Source organism: Danio rerio, chromosome 14 (genome assembly GCF_052040795.2).
Source record: "Danio rerio strain M-AB ecotype USA chromosome 14, GRCz13ab, whole genome shotgun sequence".
Classification (NCBI taxonomy): Eukaryota; Metazoa; Chordata; class Actinopteri; order Cypriniformes; family Danionidae; genus Danio; species Danio rerio.
Window position 1 is genome coordinate 18,612,471 of NC_141034.1, and position 25,776 is coordinate 18,638,246.

At 36.6% G+C, this 25,776-nt stretch overlaps 2 protein-coding genes and 1 long non-coding RNA gene across 7 annotated transcripts in view; 1 reads left to right on the forward strand and 2 right to left on the reverse strand.

Annotated features, from left to right (window-relative positions):
• Positions 1 to 13,952, reverse strand: part of maml1 (mastermind-like transcriptional coactivator 1) — a 41,963-nt gene extending 28,011 nt beyond the window's left edge. For all 3 annotated transcript variants that reach the window (XM_087281285.1, XM_087281284.1, XM_087281287.1), the window contains exon 1: positions 12,526 to 13,952. In XM_087281285.1, the coding sequence (XP_087137411.1) occupies positions 12,526 to 12,870 (345 nt within the window). In that variant the 5' untranslated portion in view covers positions 12,871 to 13,952. The remainder of the gene's footprint in view (positions 1 to 12,525) is intronic.
• Positions 13,953 to 14,637: 685 nt separating this feature from the next.
• On the forward strand, positions 14,638 to 20,810 carry LOC141377494 (uncharacterized). The gene is made up of 3 exons (XR_015507350.1): positions 14,638 to 14,831; positions 15,939 to 15,977; positions 17,897 to 20,810. It is a non-coding gene; the product is annotated as an uncharacterized LOC141377494 (long non-coding RNA).
• A 1,594-nt stretch (positions 20,811 to 22,404) lies between these two features.
• Positions 22,405 to 25,776, reverse strand: part of canx (calnexin) — a 44,186-nt gene continuing 40,814 nt past the window's right edge. For all 3 annotated transcript variants that reach the window (XR_015506692.1, NM_213448.1, XM_087280357.1), the window contains 1 exon segment: positions 22,405 to 24,831. Coding sequence is in view for 2 of the 3 variants with exons in the window: in NM_213448.1 (NP_998613.1) it covers positions 24,772 to 24,831 (60 nt within the window). In the remaining variant the exon portion in view is untranslated.

Below are 25,776 nucleotides of genomic sequence, written 5' to 3' on the forward strand. Positions count from 1 at the left end.
TCTTTCTTTATATTATGGCTTCCATTAAAAAAAGCTAATCATTTCATTGTATTTCTAAGAATGTGAGGGTGAGTATATGGCAAAATTATAATTTTGAATAAACTATTTTTGAGAACACTGCTGTATGTCTGAGGTATATGTTTGAGACGGCACACAAACATCTTGTATTTTAGGGGGTCGAATGTGCTGTAGATGTAGAAAAGTGTGAAAGCGCACCAACACATCCAGCTGTCCAGAGGCCATTGGGAACAATAGTGAGTCAGTAGTGTGGGCGAGCTGGGGGGGGGGAGGGGTGAATGTGAACAGACCTGAGTCATCCTAAACACTTGTGCATCATCAGACCAGCATGACTATCCCAAAACTACTGAGGCAAAACTCTGACAGACCTGCTTTAAAACTGCAGCCTTCATGCCAAACGAAATCCAAACTAGTTTGACTGCTCTATACGCAAAAAATAACCTACTTGGCTAGACAAAATAAACTGTAGTACTACACCTGAACTAACTGTCCTGCTAAAGTATAAAACATATGCAACGATGCAAAAAGTTGTTTTATCTGAGCAGATGTTCATGAAAAAAAAGCAGTCTAAACGTCATTTAATGTGGGTGGGTTTCCTTCTAAGATGTATTCATATAGACAGAATATTATAGATTATATAGAACACGTGAATGATCCTACCATGTAGGTTTCTTCTTTTTCTTTAACCGTGTTAGTTTAAATCAGAATGTATTTTTCTCTCAATCAAAAAAAATAAAATAAAATAATCATTCTGGTGACATATTATAGACTTCAGTCATCTTAAAGTTAGTTCACCCAAAAAGTATGTTATTAATTGCTCACCCATGTCATCCCAAAGTCCTTAGATTTTAAGGTTGATTTATACTTCTGCATCAAGTGCACGTCTATGCTCTGGCGCAGCCTGTGCGTTGACACATAGCCCTCTCTGTTGCAGACGCTGACACACACCTCTCAAACCTGTATGTAAATACACGTCGCAACGACGCATAGTGCAGGCTCTGTGATTGGTCAGCTTGGTAGCGCTGATAAGTGTGGGTGGGACAAAGAGCTGTGCGAATCCTTGGAGCAAGTGTTTACAAGTGTCAAGTACCGTGAAGAAGGTCCAGATGGAAAGTTTTGTTACTTTGTGATTAAAGTTTTTCGAGCCAAATGCAGTACCTATAGTAATAGGTGATTTTGGACGTGGCCTAGATCACTCTTTTTTGACACACAATGATCGGAGCATGGATCGCTCTGTTAACGAGCTAACAAACTAAATCAGGTGTGATAATTAAGAAAGACAGACAAGATGTGCAGGGTGGGGGATCCTGAGGACTGGAATTGGGAAACAATGTTAAACCGGGGTAACACTGCACTTTGCTTCATAGACTTCCATTCATACATATGCAAATGCAGCAGACCGAAAACGCAAGCTTGTGCAACAAGTTTAATAGTCCGTGGCGTAGCAAACTTCAAGCTTGGTGACCTGCGAAATTGCATCACATGACTGCATGGGACCAATATAAGATAAAAACATAACTTCTTTGTACAGAAAAAAAATAATAAAATGGACCAATCCCTCACTTTTTTTTTATATCTAACCATCTTGTTTAATCCCGCCCCTTTTCACAGTGCCGTACGACAGAATTCCGCACACTCAAACTTTAGTGTGACTGTGGCACTACTTGACACACAAGGATTGAAGCAAGGATCACTTTGTTAACAAGCTGATGATATGAATCAGGTGTGTTAGGTAAGGAAGACATTAAAAAAATGCTTTAATTGGTGATGTGAAACAAACTTAACCAGATATGGAATAGATCTGTCACTACTTCCACTTCATCACAATGTTTAGATATAAAGTGGTAACATTTACATCAACTTAATAACATGTTAGAAACTGCACTAGGTGCTTCTTGCAAGTCTTTAAGCATCTCTTCAATCATCGGCACACCAAACCAGCAATATCCAATTCAATATTTGTTAATTACATGCACCAAACCAAATGATCTATACATTCAGTTTGGTAGATACACTGTTAATATGTATAACCTTGTATAGTTCTCCCAGTGGATCTATTGGACACATGCATTGCACCAGCTAGTGGACCACTGTCTTAGCAACATTCACCTTGCTTACACTTCAGACAAATGATACTTTAGACTTAACAGCACACCTCTTCTTAACAAAAGAAAAGAATGTTAAAAGAATGGAATGTAGTATCTCACGTCAACAGCCGTTAAGGGTTAGAGTTAATTCATAACTTTATGTTCAAGATTAAAATTCAGTCATCATTTACTCATACTACATGTCATTCCACACCCCATGAAATATTCAGTGCTCTTTAAAACACAAAACATTGGCATTTCAAAAACATCCTTAACAAATACATAAGGACTGAGTGGTTTTTTTTTTGGAGTGGATGGAACAGTAACAGACATTTCAAGTGAATTAATTTAAGTATAAACTGAACAGGTTGTAGATAAGTTTGGAGGAAACTCTTGAAAATGTTTGCTTTTAGCACACTTCTTTAAATGATGAATTTAGGCTACATTGTATTTAAATTCGAGCTAACTGTGTGCTTAATGCAAACTTCATATACAATAAAAAATACTTAAAAAGCTTTGGACAAACCATATGCATTGCTGTTCCTCAAAACAAAACAAAAAAAAAAAGCTAAAGGGACTTCACATCAGGCACATCTTCATAAGCAGAGCCGTGTGCAAAAAGTAAAAATAAATAAATAAATAAAAAGCCATATACATCACCAGGTGAAAAGGGTCTTGTGTGCTCTCAATGCACAGAACCACACTAGCTATGTTTCCATCCAATAATGCAAATTAACTTTATGCACAAAACTGTTTCCATCCAACAAGAACAAAAATCAACACTCTCTGATTAACTGGCGCTAAATATCAACAGTAAAAACAAAATTTGCTAAGGTAGGAGAAGCTGCGTGAATCTTTACTTCATTTTATAAATGACTTGCGCCTCAGAAGGCAATCCTGACACGCAGAGAACACGTGCAGTGTTGTTTGAAGGTGTGAGTTGCAAAGCACAGATGCTCTTGATTCTGGAGGTAAATTTATAATATAACAACACTAATACTAAAATGGTTAAGGCGACTTAGAATGACCAAAACAACATTTCAGATGTTTTACAATGTGCTCAGCCTGCTGGTTTGTCCATTCGCACACATTTTTATCACCGCAGGATCTCTTATAACAAAATCAAAATGACTTTTTTTTTTAATGTGCATACTGAAATTTGTTCGGTAAAAGTGTTTCCATCGTAGTTTATGCGCATCAAAATCTACGCGCATCTTGGCATTTCCATCAACTGCATTTTGAAATGCATCTCTAAAATATGCATAAAATAGGTGGTTGGAAACATAGCTAATGATGTCATTTACACATGTGCAAATACAGCAAGTTTAGAAGTCAATATTTGAAGTGGTTCAAAACAATTAAAGTTGTCCTAAAATCATTGAACAACACCCCATTCTTGACAATTTTGAAGATTTAGATTTGATCCATTTCAAATGTCAAACTACTGTACATTGGGCTAGGGCTGTCGCAATAACGGCAATATTGCAATAACAAGCTAACTGCAAATTAATGAGTAACCACAAAAAACGCATCATTATCCTCACCTACCATCATGCGATACTAGTAGTAAAATTAATATTTGGGCACTGATCTGTGCTATAAATGCAATTTCCATTTGATTCAAAAGATTTCAATTATTTTTATTATTTAAATCGCTGTGCTTTGCGTATCTCTCATATAATTACAGTGTTGGAAGCAAGGTAAAGCAGAACTAGCTGTGCCTCACATCAGATTGCGCAATCCCTTGCAAACTATGTTGAGTGCGTGCCTTTGTAGGCATTTTTTTTTTTAATGGCCTTTCTTTGCATATGATAGGCAATGTATTTTACAAATGGCTATCACTATTTTTGTGTTAGGATCTGACATAGAGCCGCACAGAAAAGACAGGAGGTGAGGCAGGCAGTAGCTCTGCCGCAATAAAGAGGATGCACGTGAGCTCACGGTCAGTCTTGTTCAGTTGTTGCTCTTCTTATACATAAAGTTCAACAGGATTATTTTATGTTTGCTCTGACTGACTGCAAAAACTGGGGGTTTAATATCTCAGCTAAAAAAAATTATCAAAATTGGATTTTTAAACAAAATGTGAATAAATAATGGACAACCAATGCCAGAGCTAAAGGGCTTGCTTCAAAGTACGGGACAGAAGATAACTTTATCATTTTAATGTAATTAACGTCATTTTAATACCTTGTTTACAAGACTTTATTAGCCAGAGATGCCCAAAGTAGGGCCCGTGGGCCAAAATTGGCCCATTGTAACCTTTTATTTGGCCCACCATCCCATCTGAAAAGAGTGTGAGAAGGATGGAGAGGGTTGGGGCAAATACCTTTAAAAGAGATGGGCATTTCTAATTTGACGTAACCCTTTTTGGTTGTATGTTTCATTGCTGAGCTACAAATTAATTAATTAATTATTAATTATATATTATTAAAAAAAGTATTAATTAATATAAATCAATGTTTTTCTGGTTATTTTTAAATATTCTAAAATAAATTTGGAAATTACCCATGACAACTATATTTACGTTCGGCCCACTATGGCCTCAATCCAGTTTGGTTTTTGGCCCTTCATAAGAAAAAGTTTGGGCACCTCTGTTATTATCTATGTTTTTAAATAATTCCTGTAATGATGTTCAAATAAACCGGTATTACTATTTTATTAATTTAAATTTAAACACTACGAATGAATGAAAATCTCTGATATGACATTCTGACTCTGATTGGCTAAAATCATTTTTCTCTCTTGGCTTGACTCCCACCATTAGAGTTTATTTTCAGCTATTAAGTTCAACTTTGTGTTGAGCAGCTGTGCTCCAAAAGAGCAGACTCATGGCACCATGGGTTTACCTTCATTTTCTGCGGCGCAAGTAAGGTATTATATAAAAAAAAAACACATGGTGGCTTCTCCTTCTGCAGCAAATTCCATTTATCATTTAGATGTTAGGAAGTGACAATTTTGTTCTATTTGCCTCACTGATCGAAATTGTGCTTTATTTGCAAAACTTTTATGCAATATTCCAGTTTTGTGCATATAACTAGTTCACATTTTTGGATGAAAAGAGCTACTGACAGGCAGCTACACAATAAATCACAGACTATTTAATTGCATAATGAAATTGAAAAATAATCCATTTGCAACTGACAGTAGATTGCGGGATGAACTATGTCTCTTAGTAAATGCTGCTACAGCTGAAATTATGCAGACAATTCACATTTAATGACATTAAATGATGAGCCAAGTTCATTTATAGGTTATACTTTCAATTTAAAGTTTGCATGAGATCACCCTCTAGCTTTTGGCTGGAGATTTACTACTGCTGACAGAACTATGCTTTTCTGACAAGAAAATAAAATAAAAATCGGATGCTAGAGAGCATTTGATTGGTCAATATTTGATGAGAAACTGGTATGAGATGGCAAAAAAAAGGTTGATCGATTTAGGTAGTGACAAACTGCATGCTCTACATCAGGGGTCTCAAACTCAATTTACCTGGGGGCCACAGGAGGCAAAGTCTAGGTGAGGCTGGGCCGCATAAGGGATTTCACACAAAAAAAGTCCTCAAATGTCATTATTAACAGTTTTAATTATTTCTTCTGAACATGAAGTGTCCTGAACATTAATAGAACATTGAGTGAAGATTATGAACAGTTCTTCTGAACATGGCATCTTTTGCCTACTCCTTGCTGCCAGAGACTTGACAGCGCTTCTCACAAATCTGAACCACATTTGGCTTTAGAGCGAAAGCAGTTGAGACCCTCAGTATGGCTTGGGGGAATTCACTCAAAACTTCCATTCCCTCACCTAAAAAAAGGCGTATATATGTATAAATAAAACACCCCCACCCCACTCCAGTCACATCAGTCTGTATCTACCTATAATATATATAAGATGCAGGCTGTAGCTAGGTAGATGGCAGGCTGCAGATAGGCAGGGGCGGGAACAGCTTACCTTGGTTCTGGCCGGCGCGAGTTCCCTCCTAACACTTCCCGCCCGTCACAGCGTCTAACAAAGGGGCAGGGTGCGTGGTGACGTCACTGGCATCCCCGCCCCTTTGTTTACACGGTGGGCGGGGAATGCCAGTGACTGCTGTGTACGGATAGAATCAGCGGAGCGGGGAGCGCTCTCTCTCCCCGCTCCGCTGATTCTGTCAGTGTACAGCGGTCGGCGCGGGCCACAAAATATTGCACTGAGGGCCGCAAATGGCCCGCGGGCCGGGAGTTTGAAACCCCTGCTCTACATGTTTATATCAGATTTACATAACCTAGCGCTCTACCTGTGGTTTGTGTGGGTCTTAATGCCGCAGTATAATATTGGGGATTCTATCCTGCTCAGTGAGCGATGTCTTTCGCATGTCTGGAATTCGGGTCATTAAAAAACCCAGGACGTCCTTCGAAAAAGAGTAGGGGTTTAACCCTGGCATCATAGCCAAATTTGCCCACTGTCCATCATGGCCTCCTAATCAACCCATATTATAATTGGCTTGATCACTCTGTCTCTCCTCTCCGCCAATCAGCTGGTGTGTGCTGTGCGGTCTGGTGCAATATGGCTTCCATCGCGTCATCCAGCTGCACTTTGGTGTTGGGTGGATGGTGGATTCCCCCAAAATTTGTGTGTAAAATGCTTTGAGTGTCCAGAAAAGCTCTATATAAATGTAAGGAATTATTACTGTTATTGTATTTACGAAATGCTAATTTTTAAAACACAGTAGATTATACACATCCTTAAAGTGTGCGTGAACCAGAAACTGCGACTGTTATTTTTTTCGTATTGTGACTAGGGCTGGGCGATAATTGGATAGCCATAATTATTACAGTATAAAATTTTTCGATAAAACGATAATGACAGTTTAATGACAGATAATTGCTCGATAATATTTTCGCACTATGCCTAACGTTGCGCAACCATTTTGCAGGCTGCCCTTCCAGATGCCGAACGCCGTACAAGTTTACAGCCAATCAGAGTTAGTTGCAATTAAGTAAGAAAGAAATAAGGTAAAAAAGGTCAGAATCACAGACACTGTTGACAAGAAACGTCACTAGACTTCATGAGCTACTTAGTTATTCTCTGTCCAACACAAAACAGAGCAACGTGCACCGCAAACTGAGCAGACGAATCGTGTCATCCAAAGCAGGCAACACCACGACCTGTTTCACCATGTAAAACAAGACCACCCTTATCAAGGATGCTAAGAAATTACAGACCTAAACAAGTGTTAGTAAACCAATGCAGCTACCCAGCAGAGTCTCATGTCATCCTTTTCGAAAGCCGTGCCTTACGAGAAAACCCCCCCCGAAAAGACAGACGCAAGACATGACAGAGGACACAATCTCAAACACATCTCAATGAACTATAAATGCTTGCTGTAAACTACAGGCTGCATCATTTATTTGTTACGACAATAATAGGATCTTTTGATGTCAAGCTTATGTTTTCTTTTTAACCCATAAGAACCCGGACCGATTTTTCCTTATAGGAAAATTATGGGGCATATAATACAGACCAAATGGACCACTAATAACATGTTTCTGCAGTTGTTTTTGAAATACAACCCCTCTTTGTGAAAGATCTGCAATGTTACATATATGTCACATTGGGCGTTTATAACACATTTTTCATGTTACGTATATGTCACATTGGGCATTTATTTCACAATTGAAAAAAATACATTTTGTCAGTTTTATCTACTACATAACATTTTTTTTTCAGTTTATTTGCTTTTCCCCAACATGTTTTAAAGCCCCATAACTGTGACCAATACATTTTGCAACAATTCTTTCGAAACATCAAAATTCAACCTTTTTTGGTATGGTTATTTGTGTATTGTTTTCACAACTTGAAAATGTGTGAACTAAATAAAAATAAATAACTACCTCACAGCGACACTGGCTCAGTGGGTAGCACTTTTGCCTCACAGCAATAAGGTCACTGGTTTGAGTCCTGGCTGAGTCAGTTGGCATTTCTGTGTGGAGTTTGCATGTTCTACCCATGTTCGCAGTGGTTTCCTTCAGGTGCTCCGGTTTCCCCCACAGTCCAAAGACATGTGGTAAAGGTGAATTGAATAAGCTAAATTGGCCTTAGTGTATGAGTGTATGAATGCAAGTGTGTATGGGTGTTTCCCAGAGCTGGGTTGTGGCTGGAAGGTCATCAGCTAAGTAAAACATATGCTGGATAAGTTAGCGGTTCATTCCTATGTGGTAACCCTTGATTAATAAAGGGACTAAGCCAAAATAAAATGAATAAATGAATGAACTACCTCACACTGAAGGTTAACATGTTAAACCTGCACATGTTGTCAGCCACCATGGAACACCTTGTGTCATTTTCTCAGTATGCACGATTTCCTGGCATTTTGTCTTAGACCAATACGCAGATAGCTCCCAACCAGTATTTACGATTCTTTAACAGTGGAGTTAACAATTTTTTTGAGTTCCAGATTGTTGCACACTGTACAAATGCGTTTTTTCCTTCAGCAACGCGAACATTTTTACTGTTATTAACTTTTTGAAATACTCCAGTGGTGTGTGAAGATAGTCTGGAGTTTTGGCACTTAGTCATTTGAATGTGCACCCGGGGGTTTCAACTTTCTACAAGAAAAAATTTAGTTGCCCTTGCTGGCCAGAGTTTATGTTTGGCTGTGCAGCTTCTGAATCTAGATCACTTGATCTGCTAATGTCTAAATAAGATCCACTTGATTCACCATCCTCCATGTCTTTTTTTTACTTAAAGTGTAATCAGGATCATCAATGTCTTTATTCAAGTCACTGTCACATCCCTCATACTCACTGTCATCTCTGTGGATAAACTTTAGTGCATTCTGAACATCAAATTCTTTCCTGAATCTAATCATGTTATTCTCACTTCAATTTTACAACCTTAAAATAAGACCAACATATGATATAAACATCTTGTTACAGCTTATAGTTATAAAATAGTTTCAAAATACATTTCATTAACGATATAATTAATGTGACATTATTAATTTTTTGTTAATATATGCTTTGCAATGAGCAGTAGAAAATATTGAACACTAAAATAGTTTATTCAGCTAAATTATTGAGCAGTTTGTTACTATTTTTTTTAATGTGACAAATACGTCACATCAAAATTCCACCAACTGTTTTAAGGTTAACAGCTCGATGTGACATATGTCACTACAATATCTTCGTACCTTCATTTATATCAGTTTGTTCAAGAAATGTATTAAAATCACGGTAAATGTAATCTAGGATGTGTTATTAAAACTTTAGAATAGTTAAATGGGTCAAAACATACCTTTAGTAATAAAAACAGATCTCTTTAAAAATTGCTGACAGTGCAACATGTGCTCCCTACACAGTCCACCATTTTGGACATGTTGCCATGACAACAAAAATGCACACATTCTTACGTGACTGAACCTGGATGTTACTTATACGTCACTTTGAGACTTCCCGAGTTAAAAATGAGGAATAATGCTTTTAAAAAGACCTTTTCAGATGATCACAATTGTTTGTGACACCCGCGTCACAGTGGGTTCTTATGGGTTAATATTAAAATATTTGTTTTGAAATCTGTAATACTACTATTGTCTCTCATTGACGGTAAAAGAACCAGCCTTTAGGCTACATATTTAAAGGACGTAATCACAGAGATGAAATCAGATGTTTAAGACATAATCTTTAAAAAAATGACATTAAAAATGCAGCAAAAATGACAGACGTTTACAACAGCAGTGGATCAATAATTAAATCCTTTAAATCCTTTTCCACGAAGCGAAGCTATATGCTTTAGCGCCAAAACAGTCCATCAAACTATTTTCACGGTTTCATTTTAATTCATTAACTACGCGCGGTCTGAGCAGCATGAACTGGACAGTCTTTTCGCTGCATTGATAGATTTCTTGGCTTACCTCGGAAGAATAAACTCGGATGGAGCTCAGAACCTCGATGTGTAAATGTAAAGGCTCCCCGGCTGGCTCCCCGCATGTTTTCGTTGTGATGCGCGATTTATAAATTGAGAGTCTGCTATTCGTGCTAGTCTGTCAGACAAATTTGGTTAAAACACGCGCAGATATATCGGATATATGCGCATAACAAGGGTTTATGCATCCCACAATATGGGATGTCAAGAGGGTGACAGCATAGGTAAATTGCACACACTTGATGATGTAATGCGTGGATGCGTCTCAAAGCGCAAAGCATAACTAAACCTTTACATGTCCATGCTTAATCAGTCATCGATAAGGTCTGTCGATAAAAGCGTTATTAACAATCAATAGATAAATACATTAAAGTATATTTCACCCTAAATTCACCATACTCACCATTAAAAGGAGAGTTCATCCAAAACTGAAAATTATGTGACCTTTGACTCACATTGTTCCAAACCGGGGTTTTCAATAACTTGTAGGTAATGTCTTTGGTTCTTGAAAACTTGAACAGTAAATGCTGAATAAAGATTGTTCTTTTGTTTATTATTTTATTATTTATATTGTCAGACAGCTAAAACATTTCACTAAATGTGTTAAACTAGCTGCACAAAGCCATTGGCATGCTGAAAATCTTATATCTTTGATAGATATAAAGATTTTACATTTATCAAGATAAATATCGATATCGACTGATATGAAAAAAATTATCGTGATAATTTTTTTTGCCATATCGCCCAGCTCTAATTGTGACGCAGTTCCTAGAGAAGCAGAATATTAAATGAGAAAGCAGTGGGTGTGGCTTCTTCTTTTTACTGTGAGCTGATTGGATATAGTAAAGTAGGCATTTAATTCCAAAAGATGGAGAAAATGGTTTGAAGGGAGTTATTAAAACCTCAGACACCTCCCCCTCACTATTTTTGTTTGATGTCAAAGCTGACAGTTGGACCAGCGTGATTAGAAATGTCAGCCATGCCCAATTCCTAAGATGCATATAATCTGACAATTTAATAAAAAAAATAAATAAATAAAAAAAACAGGAGTGCATTTTCGGATTTCCATGAAAGATTAGAAGGGCATTTTTTTCCTAATAATGTTTACAAATTAATTGTTTACCACAATACTAACAATGTGCGCTAACAAAATCATATGGTAAGTTTTGATTTCTTGGTCTCTTTAACGGACTGAAAATAAATATTCAGAAAAAACTGAAATTTAACATGGAAAGTAAGCGAACGCATGCACTAAAAGAGCTTCTATGGAAGTCTCCTTACTTGTTAAATATTACATGCTGTCAGTTTCAAAAGCCTAATTGTTGCTGTAAAACCATCCCTGGTTTCAACACTATCCACTGCTCTCTGTGCCACTGTTTTAGTTAATAGCACTGTTGCAATTTCTATGCAGAAACAAAAAGGGGGAAAATAAATAATAAATTCACAGGGGGCCATGTTTTAAAAGCCCAAGTGTATTAAAATGTTGATCTTGCTTAAGCTGCGATGATGACATCACATAGGCCCTGTTCACACCTAGTATTAAAATGCTTTTTGGTCAGTTGAATCACACGTAGAGGAGGCTGAAACATTCTTTCCTGATTTCTCTGAGAAGAGGGTCTATAGGGAAGTTTACGTATGGGTTTGATCTTTCGACTCATCATTGCAAAAAAATTCTTACATACTTTGCATTTGAACACAAAAGGAGGCAACACAAAGTGATACAGAGAACACCAGCTTTCATTGTTGAATTGAAGGCCACAAAACTACGGTAAACACTGTGGGTTTGAATTGGAATAAAGGCTGGTAAAGGCCAGGACATGTCAAGCCAATGGTCAGCCATTGGGAAGCATCAGACTGTAATCAAGTCCTGTTGCAAACAGGGCAAAACATTCTATTTTTAAAAGTCTTTATAAGAAGTGATTTCCTGGTTAATTCTTTAGTTGTCTCTAACATAATGGCATTCACACGGGTGTATTTGAGGATGTCTGTAAAAGTGGACATGCGCAACATATTCAGAAAAATACTAGAAACAGAGTTGTTTTGAAATAATAAGTTGTCATTTGGGTTATGGAAAGTGCAGTCATGCAATGCACTCTCCAAAACACAAACATAGCCATGAGGTGATCAATGATGCCCTGTCTCAAAACATCTGTGGCACACAGTGAGCAACGCGGAGCTCATGTGACATGTGCTGGACGCGTGCTCGTGTCACGGTCACATGATCTCAGGGCTGGTGCTGATGCAGCGGCTTAAACACACCTGCAGATTGCAGAAGTTAGCGATGCTCCCAGATTAGCACGTGCGTTCAATTACCGTACTGCATTTTTAGCTTTTACAGATTAGCAGTTTTATTAGTGCTTCGCTGTTTGTGTTCGAATGGGTGCCAATCAACATCTTACAGGTTTAATATCTACTCAAGTAAGCTTGAAGGTCAGTTTATAAATTAGGATGTGAGGTTTGAACCTACAGTTTGTTAGTCATCAGATTAGAAGTAGAATCGTGATCTGTGGCATGGACTCACCGCAATCAGCGTGCTGTTCCTGCTCTGCTCGCCGGGCGTCCCACTCCCTCCGTCCGCTATCTCCGCGCTGCCGCCCCCGCCGCTCGCCCCCCTCTGCCCGACCGGGTCCGCGCTCGCCGCTGCTGCCGCCGGCGGCTGCCTGTGTTTGTTGGAGCGCTTGGCCTTGGTCTGCAGGAAGCGCTGCTGCAGCGCGATGGTCTGCTGCCTCTCCATCTCCAGCCGCTCCATAGCCGTGTTATCATAGCGGTTCTCGCAGCCGGTGTGATGCCGCCGGAAAAGCTCAATCCGCCGCCGCAAGCGTTCCATGACGGCACTATGCCGCGGCACCACAAAATCCGCCATCATCCAGAAAAACAGCGGGTTAAAAACTCACTCTCGAGTCTCCGGATACCAGCACAACTCGAGACTAATCGTGCTGTTACGGTGCGTGTGCGAGCGTGCGCGTCTTTACAAAACACACTCAACTGCCTCCATTATTCACTTTCTACCTCTTTATATAACAAAATAAATGGCACATTGTTCAGATGTGAGCGCTCAAATATACATATATATATTGTTAAAATCACAACTTTGACTAAAGTTTCCTTTTAACTAAACGATAAGACGACGCGCGTACACACACACACATAAACAAACACAAAAATCACAGAACAATCCCCTTATCTAACTAGACCCGGGTCCTGACAACCAGAACGAAATTAACACTATCCTTTTATGAATGAAAACGTCAACTAAAGATATTAAGTTATTCATCTTAAACGTTACATTTCTTTCGACTCGATATAACGTTAATATCAGAGGAAAGTTGAGAGGGTTCAAAACTTTTAACAGTTAACGTTACTTAAGGAATCCCTTTCAGAAACTTCAACCCGGTTTATCTTTAACTTTTAAGTTTACATAGATAAATGCGCAACATTTCGTCTAATCGGGCTGTCTTTCTTAAAGCAAAACCTTTTAACAATAACAACAAAAAATAAACGCGTGTTTTTCCGACTCACAGTTGAAGTTTGACAAAGACGTAGTTGATTTCTAAAAAAAAAACACCGACGAAGTGTTAGAAAGTGGTGGGTAAAAGCGTACACATTACATCCTTCCAGCACAAAATAACTTCGGCAGTTACGAGTGAGTTTTAGTAGTAAAAGTAACTTTTAAAGTAGCAGTGCGGCTAACAGCTGATCCTCAGTTACATTACAGCTACGGATGTAGCTTAGCCTATGTGCTAACTAGTCCTCAAACAAAGCACTGTAAACTCTCTTTCTTTAGATTCTGTTCAAAAAGTCTTGAAGTAGACACAACCGACTACCGTCCGCTGGTTTAACGCGACACGAAAACAAAAAAGCAAAGGGTTAAGAAATAAACTCTGCCCTACTGCGCTGTCTCTATTGTTTTCCAGTGTTCAGGCAGTTGTTGGTCGCCATCTTGTAACTATTTTTTTCTCTTTTTTTCCTGTTTTATCCACGCGCTGTGAGTGACATTTCAGTCAGGCAATCACAAACTCTCACTGCTAACTCCGAGCACTCGAGCCTTCTTCAGCAGATGTGATACTGTTATTTGAAGTCACACGTTATTTTAAGCGCTTATTGTTTTTAATTATTCAAAATATGTTGTTCACCAGATTTTTACAATTCTTTAAAAAAGCGTTAAGAAAAAATTGGCTACATACAAAGATAGACACATACACACACTGAGGGAGACTAAAAACTAAAAACCTATTGATATGTTTTGGCAGAGAATGCATACATTTGTCGAGACCGGAAAATTCTGTCGACTGGTATTTTCAAACCGATGTCAGGTGACCCCAGGGGTCTGCTTTAAAGTGCCAGTGTGGTCCATGTTTGAGAGCGTAGATTTAAAGGTAAAACCAAAATAAAATTTAAATAATTATTAATGAAAATCCGAGGGAAACATTAGGATCAAATGTAATATCTATATTTTTATTTAAGATCCAAAAAAAAAAGGATTAAAACAAACAAATTCATATTAGATTATCACAAATTGTAAAACTGATTCAAATATAAATATGAAAATTAATTAATATACAAATTAATTAAATGCTGTAATGCGAAAAAAGAGAATAAAAACTATAAATATTTTCAAAGTAACATTTCAGATACTTTTGTAATGTTTTTGGTTGAATAAATTTGGTATTCCAGAAAATATAATATTTTTTCTTTCTTTTCAATTCTTGGTTTTTATAGTGGGGGTCCCTTCCACAAGAACGATCACAGGGCTCTGTGAAATCTAAAACTCTTGACTAGTTGACTACATGCATCACTGGATTTAATTGGGGTTTGTTTTAACCTGAGGTAAGTTGTGTTTTCTCCAAGATTCTCTAAATAAGGGGTGCCCAAACTTTTTCTTATAAAGGGCCAAAAACCAAACTAGACTGAGACTAGAGGACCGAATGTAAATATCTGGCATGGGTACTTCCCAATTAATAAATAATATATAAAAATAGCTTAAAAACATTCCTTTGTATTAACTTTTTTTTTTACATAATAAACTTATTACAGGAAAAACAATCTAATTTCTAACAGAATGGAGTCACACTAGTCAAACTGCACCTGATTTTGTCTATATTTGCTCGCAGATGTCTTATGCATTGTTCTCTTATGCACTGTCGAATGACAGTATTTACATTTTTACAAAGTATTTATTTACGTATTTACAATTAACACATAAATGAAACATTTAATTTTAGTTGGCCTTTTTGTTGCTCAGCAAAAAAACAAACAAACAAACAAAAGTGATTTTTTTTTTAAAAACTAAAATAAAAGCATTCAGACTCCTTTCTCAGATGGGATGGTAGTTACAACAGGCCAGCTTTGGCCCACGAGCCCTTTTTGGGCATCTCTGCTCTAAATCCTTTTTAGTTATATTGGGGTATTCCACTTTGCTTGGATGAAAACTATAAAGATTTAAGACAGAAAGAGAGGCCTTATAGATTATATCAGCCTGCTCTCAGTCTATGGGCAAGACCTGATGCTTCTCTGATACTGTAAAAGAGTTATGCAACTCCCACCACTATCACTTCTAAAAATAGCTCTTCCTTACAATCTCATAACAGCTGAGATGAATGTTGTCAGGATGTCTCAGAGCTATTTTTAGACATTTATTGAGAAATCGGTCCATTTTTAGCTATGATTATATGGTATGCAGCAAGACTCACTAAGCATTCAGAAATATAGTTGTGGACACTAAAGAGGTTGCTCTTAATACTATTTTTATTTATTATTACTATTATTATTATTATTATTATTATTATAACACAATTGTCCTTCAGTAGCTCACAAAACTGATCACTTTTTTTATCACAAGCTACATTAAAGGTATAGACTGCATTATAACTCAGAACTACTGTTGTTTATTTATTTTTTATTTTTTTATGTTTTGTTTTTCCTGAATGAACCAAGTCTCAAGTTTACACAGGTGACCAAGTGGAGTAAGCAAAGGTAAACTTTTGTCTATTTACGCACAGTTTATCTTAATTTTTCATGCCTAGCAAAGCTCTTTGAAGTAACTTAAAATGCCATTATTATGCTGTTATATTACTTATCAAGTGTAGTTTAGCAGTTTGTGAATGTCAAAGTTTTGAAAAGTTTCTTAGACCAAAGTGCAGGATGAACTAATTGGCTTCATTTAGAATCATATGCTACTCTACCATTTGCAAAATATAAATGCAAAATAAAGATTATTCTATATATTATGCATGTGTGCTGTATGAATGACATGTATACATTTGCAGTCTTGTTTTCACTGCCATTCATAAATATCTCTGATGCACTCTTAACCTGAGTTAGTCATCCAAAGTGCTATTTGTTTATTTGGTAATATAATATAATATAATATAATATAATATAATATAATATAATATAATATAATATAATATATTTGACTTGTAGCCAGGGGGGTTCGGGTGGTTTGAAAGACCCACCACTGACAAAGTCCAGATTTTGACCCCATCATGAGCTCATTTATCCCATTTTTGACTGCTATATCATCAGAAATTGTGAAACTTAATGATAGAAGAAGGCTTCAAGACAAATTAAATTGAATTATTCAAGTGTCCAAATTGTAACTTAGGAAAGTTGAATGGAGCTGGCCAGTTTTTTGCTTATAGGCTGCAGTTTTATTTCATAATAAGTTTTACCAGATTTTTTTTTTTTTAAATGATGGATAATACATTTGTATTTAAAAAGTGCTTTTTTCATATTCATTTTTTAAAATGCTAATCTCGTTACAATATCTATAAAAATGGATTAACTTAGTTTAAATCCAAATTTGTAAATAAATACTTTGTAGTAAATAGTTTGGTAAGCACTTTGACAAAATTGTAGGAAATAGCATCAAAAAAGTGTGGCAATGATCACCATTCGACAAGCTGATCCAGCGAAGATTAGTTCTTAAAATGTCACTATAATGCATAATTGAATAAAAAATGAGTGTGTGTATATGCATGTATTCTTTTTTTTTTTATACCTTTTTGTGACTAACAAATTGTCAGTAAGACATTAGGCACAAGTTCATTAAAGTACAGCACATCCTGAATGTTTTTGTACAGTTATGTTATGGCTTTATTCTAAAATGGATTAATTTAATTATTACAAACAGTATTCATAATCATGTTGTTGAAAAAAAAAAGTTTATTTGAAATCTTTGCAAATTTCATAACCCTCCTGTCGTGTTCCCATCCCACCCCTTGGTTTAGTGTTCCGGTCAAAATTGACCAGGCGGTTTTAACTGCTCCTACATTAGCACAAAAATAATTTTCACTACCAAACTTTTATTCAACATTCTTTAGCTGAGAACAATGACTCAAAGTAGTGTTTAACATCAATTAATAGAATTAGACAAAATAACTGCAGTGGAAACACAAATAGGCACTGAAAAGGTTTACAAAATGAACAATGGAGAAATTAAAATACATTAGTGCTCCTGCTGCTATAAAGATTTGTTGAATGGAGATTGACTGAAAGAAAGAAAGAGATTTGTAAGAATTACTAACTTATGAACTTGTTCGAATTAGCCAAACCGATAAAACGTAAAATAGTTATGTTATTATGTGAAACACAATATTTCAAGTCAATATACAAGTCATATTTGACCCGAACATGACAGAAAGGTTAATACATGAAAAAAAACTCAAGTATTTACAGCTTTTGCTAGAACCTTCTTGAGTGAGTTCAATGCTCAAGTCTGCTTCCACGCATCCTTGATACCAAGAACACATCTGGGAACTTTCACGCGTCCTTCGTTTTTGCGGTCTTGAGTTTTGGAACTAAACTTTGGCAGTAGATGATGACAATACACAACACGAGGATACAAAATTGCTGAAGAATGCATGAGAAACAGCTGAGTTGTCTTACAACAGGGGTGCCCAATCCTGTTCCTGGAGATCTACCTTCCTGCAGAGAAGACGTTTTGAGCCTCCAGGCCTCATCATGTAGCTGGCCACCTGACCAAACCGAGTGAGTGGGCAGAAGGGCTTTGAGGTGACCATGAAACCGATGGTCACTCTGAAAGAGCTCCAATGTTTCTCTGTGGAAAGAGGAGAACCTTCCAGAAGAACAACCAACTCTGTAACACCATTCAGGTCTGTTTGGTAGAGTGGCCAAACTACTGTATATGACAGCCCACCTGGAGTTTGGCTGCTGTCAGAGTGAGAGTCTTGAGAAGGACCGAATGACTCTCAGACCAAGAGAAACAAAATTATCTTGTTTGATTAAACAAAGAATGAAGACTTTGTTTGGAGGAAACCAGGAGCTGCTCATTACCTGACTCATACATGCCTACAGTGAAGCATGCTGTGAGCATGTTTTTTAGCATCAGGAGAGACTAGTCATAATTGAAGGAAAGATGAATGCAGCTGAGACATCCTTAATAAAAACCTGCTGCAGAGCACTCTGGACCTCATTGGGCACATCTTTCAACAGGACAATGACCCTAGCACACTAGAGATGTAATTATATGAAAATTTCATAAAGCGAATTGAAAGTATAGTGGCAAATGAACAAGGTTTTCATCTTCACAATTTTGTTAAAACGATGCATAATAAATGCAACATGACATTCTACAAAGTTTTGTATCTGAAATGAACAAACAACAAAGAAAATTAGCAGCTCAAGGTAGTTTTGTGATGAACAACATTAACATGCATTATGAATTTGTTGTATTTGTTTTATTATTTTTTTTGTTTTTGTGTGTGTGTGTTTTCACAGGTGGTGTTTAATTTCCTATTCAAGGTATTTGATTTAAAAACACTTGGGGAAAACTACCTCACAGAGATCCTTTTTTTTTTTTTTTTGACAAAATGGCATAAAGCCTTCTATAAAAGCCAAAAGAGGTTGCGGAGGTCTACCAGCAGAGTTCAGCTGCAACCCTAATCAAACCAAAGTGGAATCTGAAGGTGCACTTGATGATTAAAGCCAGGTGTGTTTCATCAAGGTTGCAGCTGAACTCTGCATGAAGGTTGATCTACAGGAAAGGGTTGGTCACCCCTGCTTTAGTGATGAGCTTATCACATTGTTATTGGATTTTCTTTGAATTTGCGGATTGCGAATAATCACAGATTTCATGATGATGAAAATTTGATATAGTTATCCTAGCAGAAAGCACAGGTGAATTGGGTAAGCTAAATTGTCCGTAGTGTATGAGTGTGGATGAGTATGTGTGGATGTTTCCCAGAGATGGGTTGTGGCTGGAAGGGCATCCGCTGCGTAAAAACGTGCTGGATCAGTTGGCATTCATTCCGCCGTGGCGACCCCACATTAATAAAAGGACTAAGCCGAAAAGAAAATGAATAAATGAATAAAGGCAGAAAACTCACAAAGTAGTGGCTATATGATAACTATAAGAATTTTCTTGACTGGTCTAGCCAGATCCCAGAATTGAACTTGATTGAGTATCTCTGGAGACATCTGAAAATATCTGTCCACTACCTCTCCCCATCCAACCTAATGGAACTTGAGAAGCTGCAGATGGCACATAAGCATGTTTGGCACCTATAACTGCCTCACATTTACAAAAAATAAAAAATTGATGCTACAAGCTTGGTACACCTATTTTTGTTCAACGTACGGAGCAAAGGCTGTGGATACTTTTTTTTTTTTTTTCAAATACATTTTTAACAATCTCCCGCACAATGTAATACCATAACAATGGCATTTTAAATATTTCATTTGTTTTTTTTCTTGGTCCACTTTTACAGCTTAAATACAATGCACTCATTTACAGTCTGCAGTCACATTGGTGTTAGTAAATTTTTTTAGAATTTTTTTTTTTTAAATTCCTACACAGACATTTTTCAAAACATCTCTTTTGTCACAACCTAATAATATTGTGTAGTTTTAAAGACCATGTCACATCCTTCAGGCAACCCCCATACAGCTTATTTCTCAGAATCAGACAAAGGGAGTCATCAAAATGTGTGTCTGTGATTGTACATGTGCTCACCCACTTCAGACAAACCTGAACCCTGCAGACTTGACAACATTAAAATGATGAACCATCTTCTACCTCATTAAACAAAATAATAGATTTGGTAGTTTTGCTAAGATTCAGAAGTTCTGATTAATTTAGTTATTGCAGTTTAACTAAAACATTACAAAAAATACAATATGTATTATGATAAAATAGATAATGTGATATAATAAAAAATAAACATTGAATTATTATCAATAGTATTGGGAGAAATGGACGCTGTGTGCTCTGGACCAAAGTAGAAAAAGATCATCCAGACTGTTTTCCAGACTGCTGAAATGTGCATATTTCAACAAGACAATGCAAAACCATGTTCTGCACACATTACAAAGTCCTGGCTGCAGAGGAAGAAATTTATAGATACTTGACTGGCCTGCCTGCAGTCCTGACCTTTCTCTAATAGAGAATGTTTGGAGCATTTTGAAGCACAAAATGCAACAACGAAGAGCCCACTTTAAGACTTGTTTGCAAGAAGAATGGGACAAAATTACACCTGAAACACTTTATCATTTGCCGTCTTCAGTCCCTAAACATGAAATACGTGTATGTTTTAAAAAACTATGTTTGTTGTATTGTTTGCAATGAAATTCAAGTCAAATTACATTTAGTAATGACTATTTTGTCCCATAATGTCCCAACTTTTTTTGATTTGGGGTTGTATACATGTATGTGTAATATGGCACAAGCCACAAACTCAAATAAGTTGTCCATAGGCAGACTTGACAACTCTGATCAATTTTCAGAATGTTTACTTGCTTTAATTCATATTTGCTGAACATTCAACACAATAAATGTTATCATATTGTACTTTTTTTTTTTTTTTTTTTTGCACATCCTGGAGGAATCAATTGTTGTGAGAGAGAGAAAAAAGTTGATCAATAATGATTTTTCTTTAGAACCAGAATTGCCTATATATCATATGTTGAGACTGTTGGGTGTTACCTTTAAAAAAAAAAATAATTCATTACTAATTACATTAAAAATGTATTTTAGTTACTTTTCCAATTACTTTGAAAAGAAACTTAATTGTTAGTATTTAACAACTTGCCTCAACACTATTTATTTAAATTTCAACGCATAGATTTGAGTCAAATGGAACCTTTTAGCTTAATTAAAAATGTAACGCAAAGAATAATAAACAAAAGAAATGACCCTATTCCATACACATCATACAATTACAAATGATTTTATTCATGGTTTTTTTTAGCAGGTGAAAGTGCTGGACAAAGCTAATCTTCTTTTTTGAAGTACTATGGTTCGATTTCTGTGAAATTATACCTCATGTCAGGTGTCAAACTCAGTTCCTGGAGGACTCCAACCATTCTTCAACACACCTGTGGTTTCAAACAAGCCCGAAGGGCTCAATTAGTTTGATCAAGTGTGTTTAATTAGGGTTTGGAATTAAACTGTGCAGGGCTGCGGACCTCCAGGAACTGAGTTTGATACTGTTGAATTGCTCACTCAACTCATATCGTTTAATATGTACAGTAATTAAAGCAGACACAAATTTTAGGTAACCTCGCTGACCTGAACATGAAAAGTAATCCCTTACATGGAAAAGTAATCCAATAACTTTGTAACTAATTACACCCAACATTGCATGATAATCTTTAATTCTACATGAAGCCAGAGTATATAAAAAGTAGTGGTGGGCCGTTATCGGCGCTAACGCGAGACTCATCGCACAATAAAAAATATTGTCACTAATCTATTCTCAGAGTTAGGTTGGGAGCTGCCAATTCTTTAAGATTTAAAAATATAGTGAAAAGTGTTACATGACTAATAGTTTGATTGCGCTGTTTACTTCAGTAATGCCACTAGCATGCTCCACGTCTTAATTCTATTTCTGTTCAGTTATGACTTTAGTCGCATCAAGTTAATCAAAAATCGCAGTTTACACGGTAGACTAATAATCATAGTATTGTATTAATCATGTTAGAATCGTATTAGAGTATGTTTACATGGGCAACAAAACTTTATGTTTGACACACTGTCAGGGCTCTGTGAACTTGGCTTTGCAAAGCAGCATTTTCTGCATGTATGTACATCAAAATCAAGTATGGAATCGCTGTTTCGAGTTTATGTGGCCATACAGTTCAAAATTCATGTTTAACTGAATAAGCAGTTATTAAACACAAGCACATCTTATTGAACATCATTTATTTTCATCACCAACTATTGTAGAACAGTTTCTCAAGTAGTTTGTGATGCATTTTAGAAACAGGAGATGAGCCCCTAGTCTAAGGCGCCACCTGGTTTGAGAAACCCATTCTCAAAGTCTTATTCAGGTAGCACACATATTCTGAATGCCTTCCACAGAATTTAAATGAGCCATTTTAATCTAGATTTTAAAAATGATCTATGCCCACCAACAATAAAAACACAAAAATCACACATGGCTCATTCGTCAAATCAGTTTATTTTAGTTTGTGAGTAACATGATGGATTCCCCCCCCCCCAAACCGTCCCAGCAAGACCAGAATCCTCATCCAGACTCATGATCTTAAATTCACAACTTCAATGATGCCAGTAAATCACTCAATAACTCTCCATCCTTCTATCCATCCACACTATTAAATCACCTACATTTGTGAAATAATGGTAATCCAAAAACAAAAGAAAGAAAACAACAACAGCCCAAAAGACAGGTATACAGACAGCACATTAATGGTTGCAGACAACACCAAGCAGATGAAGCGAGACGTTAAAACAGCAGAGCAGCAGATATTGGCCTACATGATGAGTGATTTTCTTTTTTTTAATTCATTCCATTTCTCAGTTACCTTTGAAAGTGCCAACTCTCATTAGTCTTGGGGTAGAGCTCATGTTACGGCATCTCACCTGATCCGTTACGATGGAAGAGCAACTGATGAGGCCATATTGAGAGTACAAACAAGTAACTTTATAAAACTAGCGATAAATCGTATGCTAGTTTTCATTTGATCAGGGTACGCCCCCTAATAGTGCCATTTTTCTTATCTTTGGGGTCTAGGATCTAGGGGCAGAGTCGATGCAAAATATCGGAACTCCAAAACAGTTTGCTTTACACCCAGGACTTTCATGTTTTCTCTTCGATTGACACTTACAAGAAAACTCTGAGGGTGAATCTCACAAAATTGACGTCAAAAATGTCACCGGGAATGTAAAATTAAAATGATAAAGATGTACAATTAAGCACAGTCAAGTGAAATAACCATTTATACATCGATGTGGTTGACAAAAATAAGATTACAGTTTGTAATGGTTATGTAAAGTCAAATGCTAAACCATATCCAAACTTAAAGGTATCGTTCACTCAAAAATTTGTGTTAACCAAGTGGTTTTAAACCATTATAAATTTTGTTTTTATTCTGATGATGAACGCTAATAATATATTTTGGTCATTGACTTAAATAATAGGAAAAACAAATACTATCGAAGTCAATGGTTACAGGTTTCCAGCATTCTTCAAAGTATCCTATTTTACGTTCAACACCATAAACAAACTAAAAACCACTTTGGAACTAGTAAAGAGTGAGTAAATGACAGAATTTTCACATTTAACAATCTTGAAATTGTAAAAACACCACCATACATACGATGTATTTTCACCTTCACGCTAAAAACGTGACATTTTCCTGAGATCCACCCTCAAAAGCTTGAATTAGAAATACCTACCAATAAACGGTCCCTTAGTCCTCTCGTTCTCATGTGGTGTGAATGTAATTGGTTCAATGAAACAGGAAGCTGCTGCTGCTGCCGCTGAACATGGCTGGATAGGATATGACATCACATCGAGAGTAGTAGATAAACAGTTCACCAGTTTTCGATCAGACAAATAAATGAACGCGAGAAAGTAAAATATTCGCAAATAAAAAAAAATCTGTCCCGTTGTTGGGCTGGACAGGTTAGAAATCTACGTCAGAGAACACATTTGTACAGCAATTCACGATTTAGTAAAAAGTCCATTCGAATAAACAAAAACAAAGAAAAACGTTAGACCAAAACAAACAAACAAACTCACAGTACATTCACAGAAACCAAAACAAAAATATTAGCAAATCTTGTGTCCTACAAGTAAGGCAGTACAAATCTAGAACCTACTAATCTAGCTGGCAATCTCCCTGCTGGATACTTTACTGAGCACGTGCAGTACATGTCCGGCTGCGTTCAGCTCACGGTTTGGCTTTCTACTGGACGCCCAGTCTACGCCATGACAAAAAAAAGATCAACCTCACGGAATAAAAAATGATGAAAACCTCTCATTTACGTGTTATATAGCTAAGCGGTCGGCTTTTAGAGTTCTTCATAATAATATATCCTGTCATCTCGCCCTTCTATGGCTTCTCGCGCATTACTCTAGAACAAAAGTATAAAGCTGTTGGCCTGTAAACTTTACAATACCGAGTGTGCCATAGTGTTGTTCTGGTTTAGGAACACTGTCTGGAAGTGTGAGAGTAGGATTTTTTTACTTAAACGTCAGATGCACAGTTCAGGAATGGTAACAAAGATTGTTTCCTTATTAGATACGGAGAAAGTTTCTATGCCGTTGAATGTGGTAGCCGTCAACATCCTCTAGAAAAGGGTTGAGGTGGTTGGTTTCGCCGTTGGTTGTGTGGTGGAGCGTAATGTTTCACTTTGACTATCGTCGCAGCAGAAGAGTATGGGGAATATGGGGGAGCAGGGGTGTAAGGGAGGAAAGATGGAGAAGGACCCGGAATGGGGGAAGAGGGATGTTGGGATGAGAGGAGAGGAACTTTTTGCACTTTAACAGATTCAGGAAGTCCATCAGTCCTTTCTTGATTTCCTGTTTCTGGGAGACCTTCTCAGAATGTCATCCTCTGATTTCTACACAAAAAAAAAAAGAATTGAGAAAAATTATTAGAACAAACATATTTCAAGTTGCAATGCTTGTGTCAATCACTATGGTTTGCATCCACCATAATATAATGCGCATTTTAGAATATTTCATTAAATGCTTAATGAAAATGCTAATGTGCTCATAATAAGGGGTCTCCAACTGTCGGCCTGCAACTGACATCAAAAATATTACGGGATTCAGCCCCCCAAAACATATTTTTGAATCACTATCGCCTATATCTACTTGTGGTTTTGAACCCCCCAACTACTGGATATTTAGGGTACTGTACTATATATATATATATATATATATATATATATATATATATATATATATATATATATATATATATATATATATATATATATATATATATATATATTCGGGTTACTTTCAGTTTCTCTCAGCGTGCTGTCGTAAGTAATGCAGATGGAGATTATTTTCTGGTGCTGATTTAAATGTTGATATATGTCCGTAAATGCTCTAGTTTAACTAATTCTCTATTTTTGAAAATATTTAAGTCATAAATATTATAATCAGATTGATTATTATCATTTGATTATAATCAGTTTTATACCACGTGTACAGATTATATACAGTAGTCGGAGAGAAATTCAACACCTTATAAGAGCTCTTTTAAGACTTTTCACACATTAAGACCTCATCGCCACTTCAGGATTCAACCAATAACATTGAAGACATTTTATTTTATAGTAGATTTAATAAATGCTGATTGAAAGAAACATTATTCATACAGTATAATGATTAAAATGCTAATCCAGCATGTGGCATATGTTGACAAATACTACAGGATGCTCATCACAAGGGGGGGAATGGGGAAAAGTGTGACGTTAATATGGTGAATGAAGCCCCTCTTCTAGTACAGAAGCCAATCATCAATTGCTAATAGACTGAAGATTCTGATAAGGACT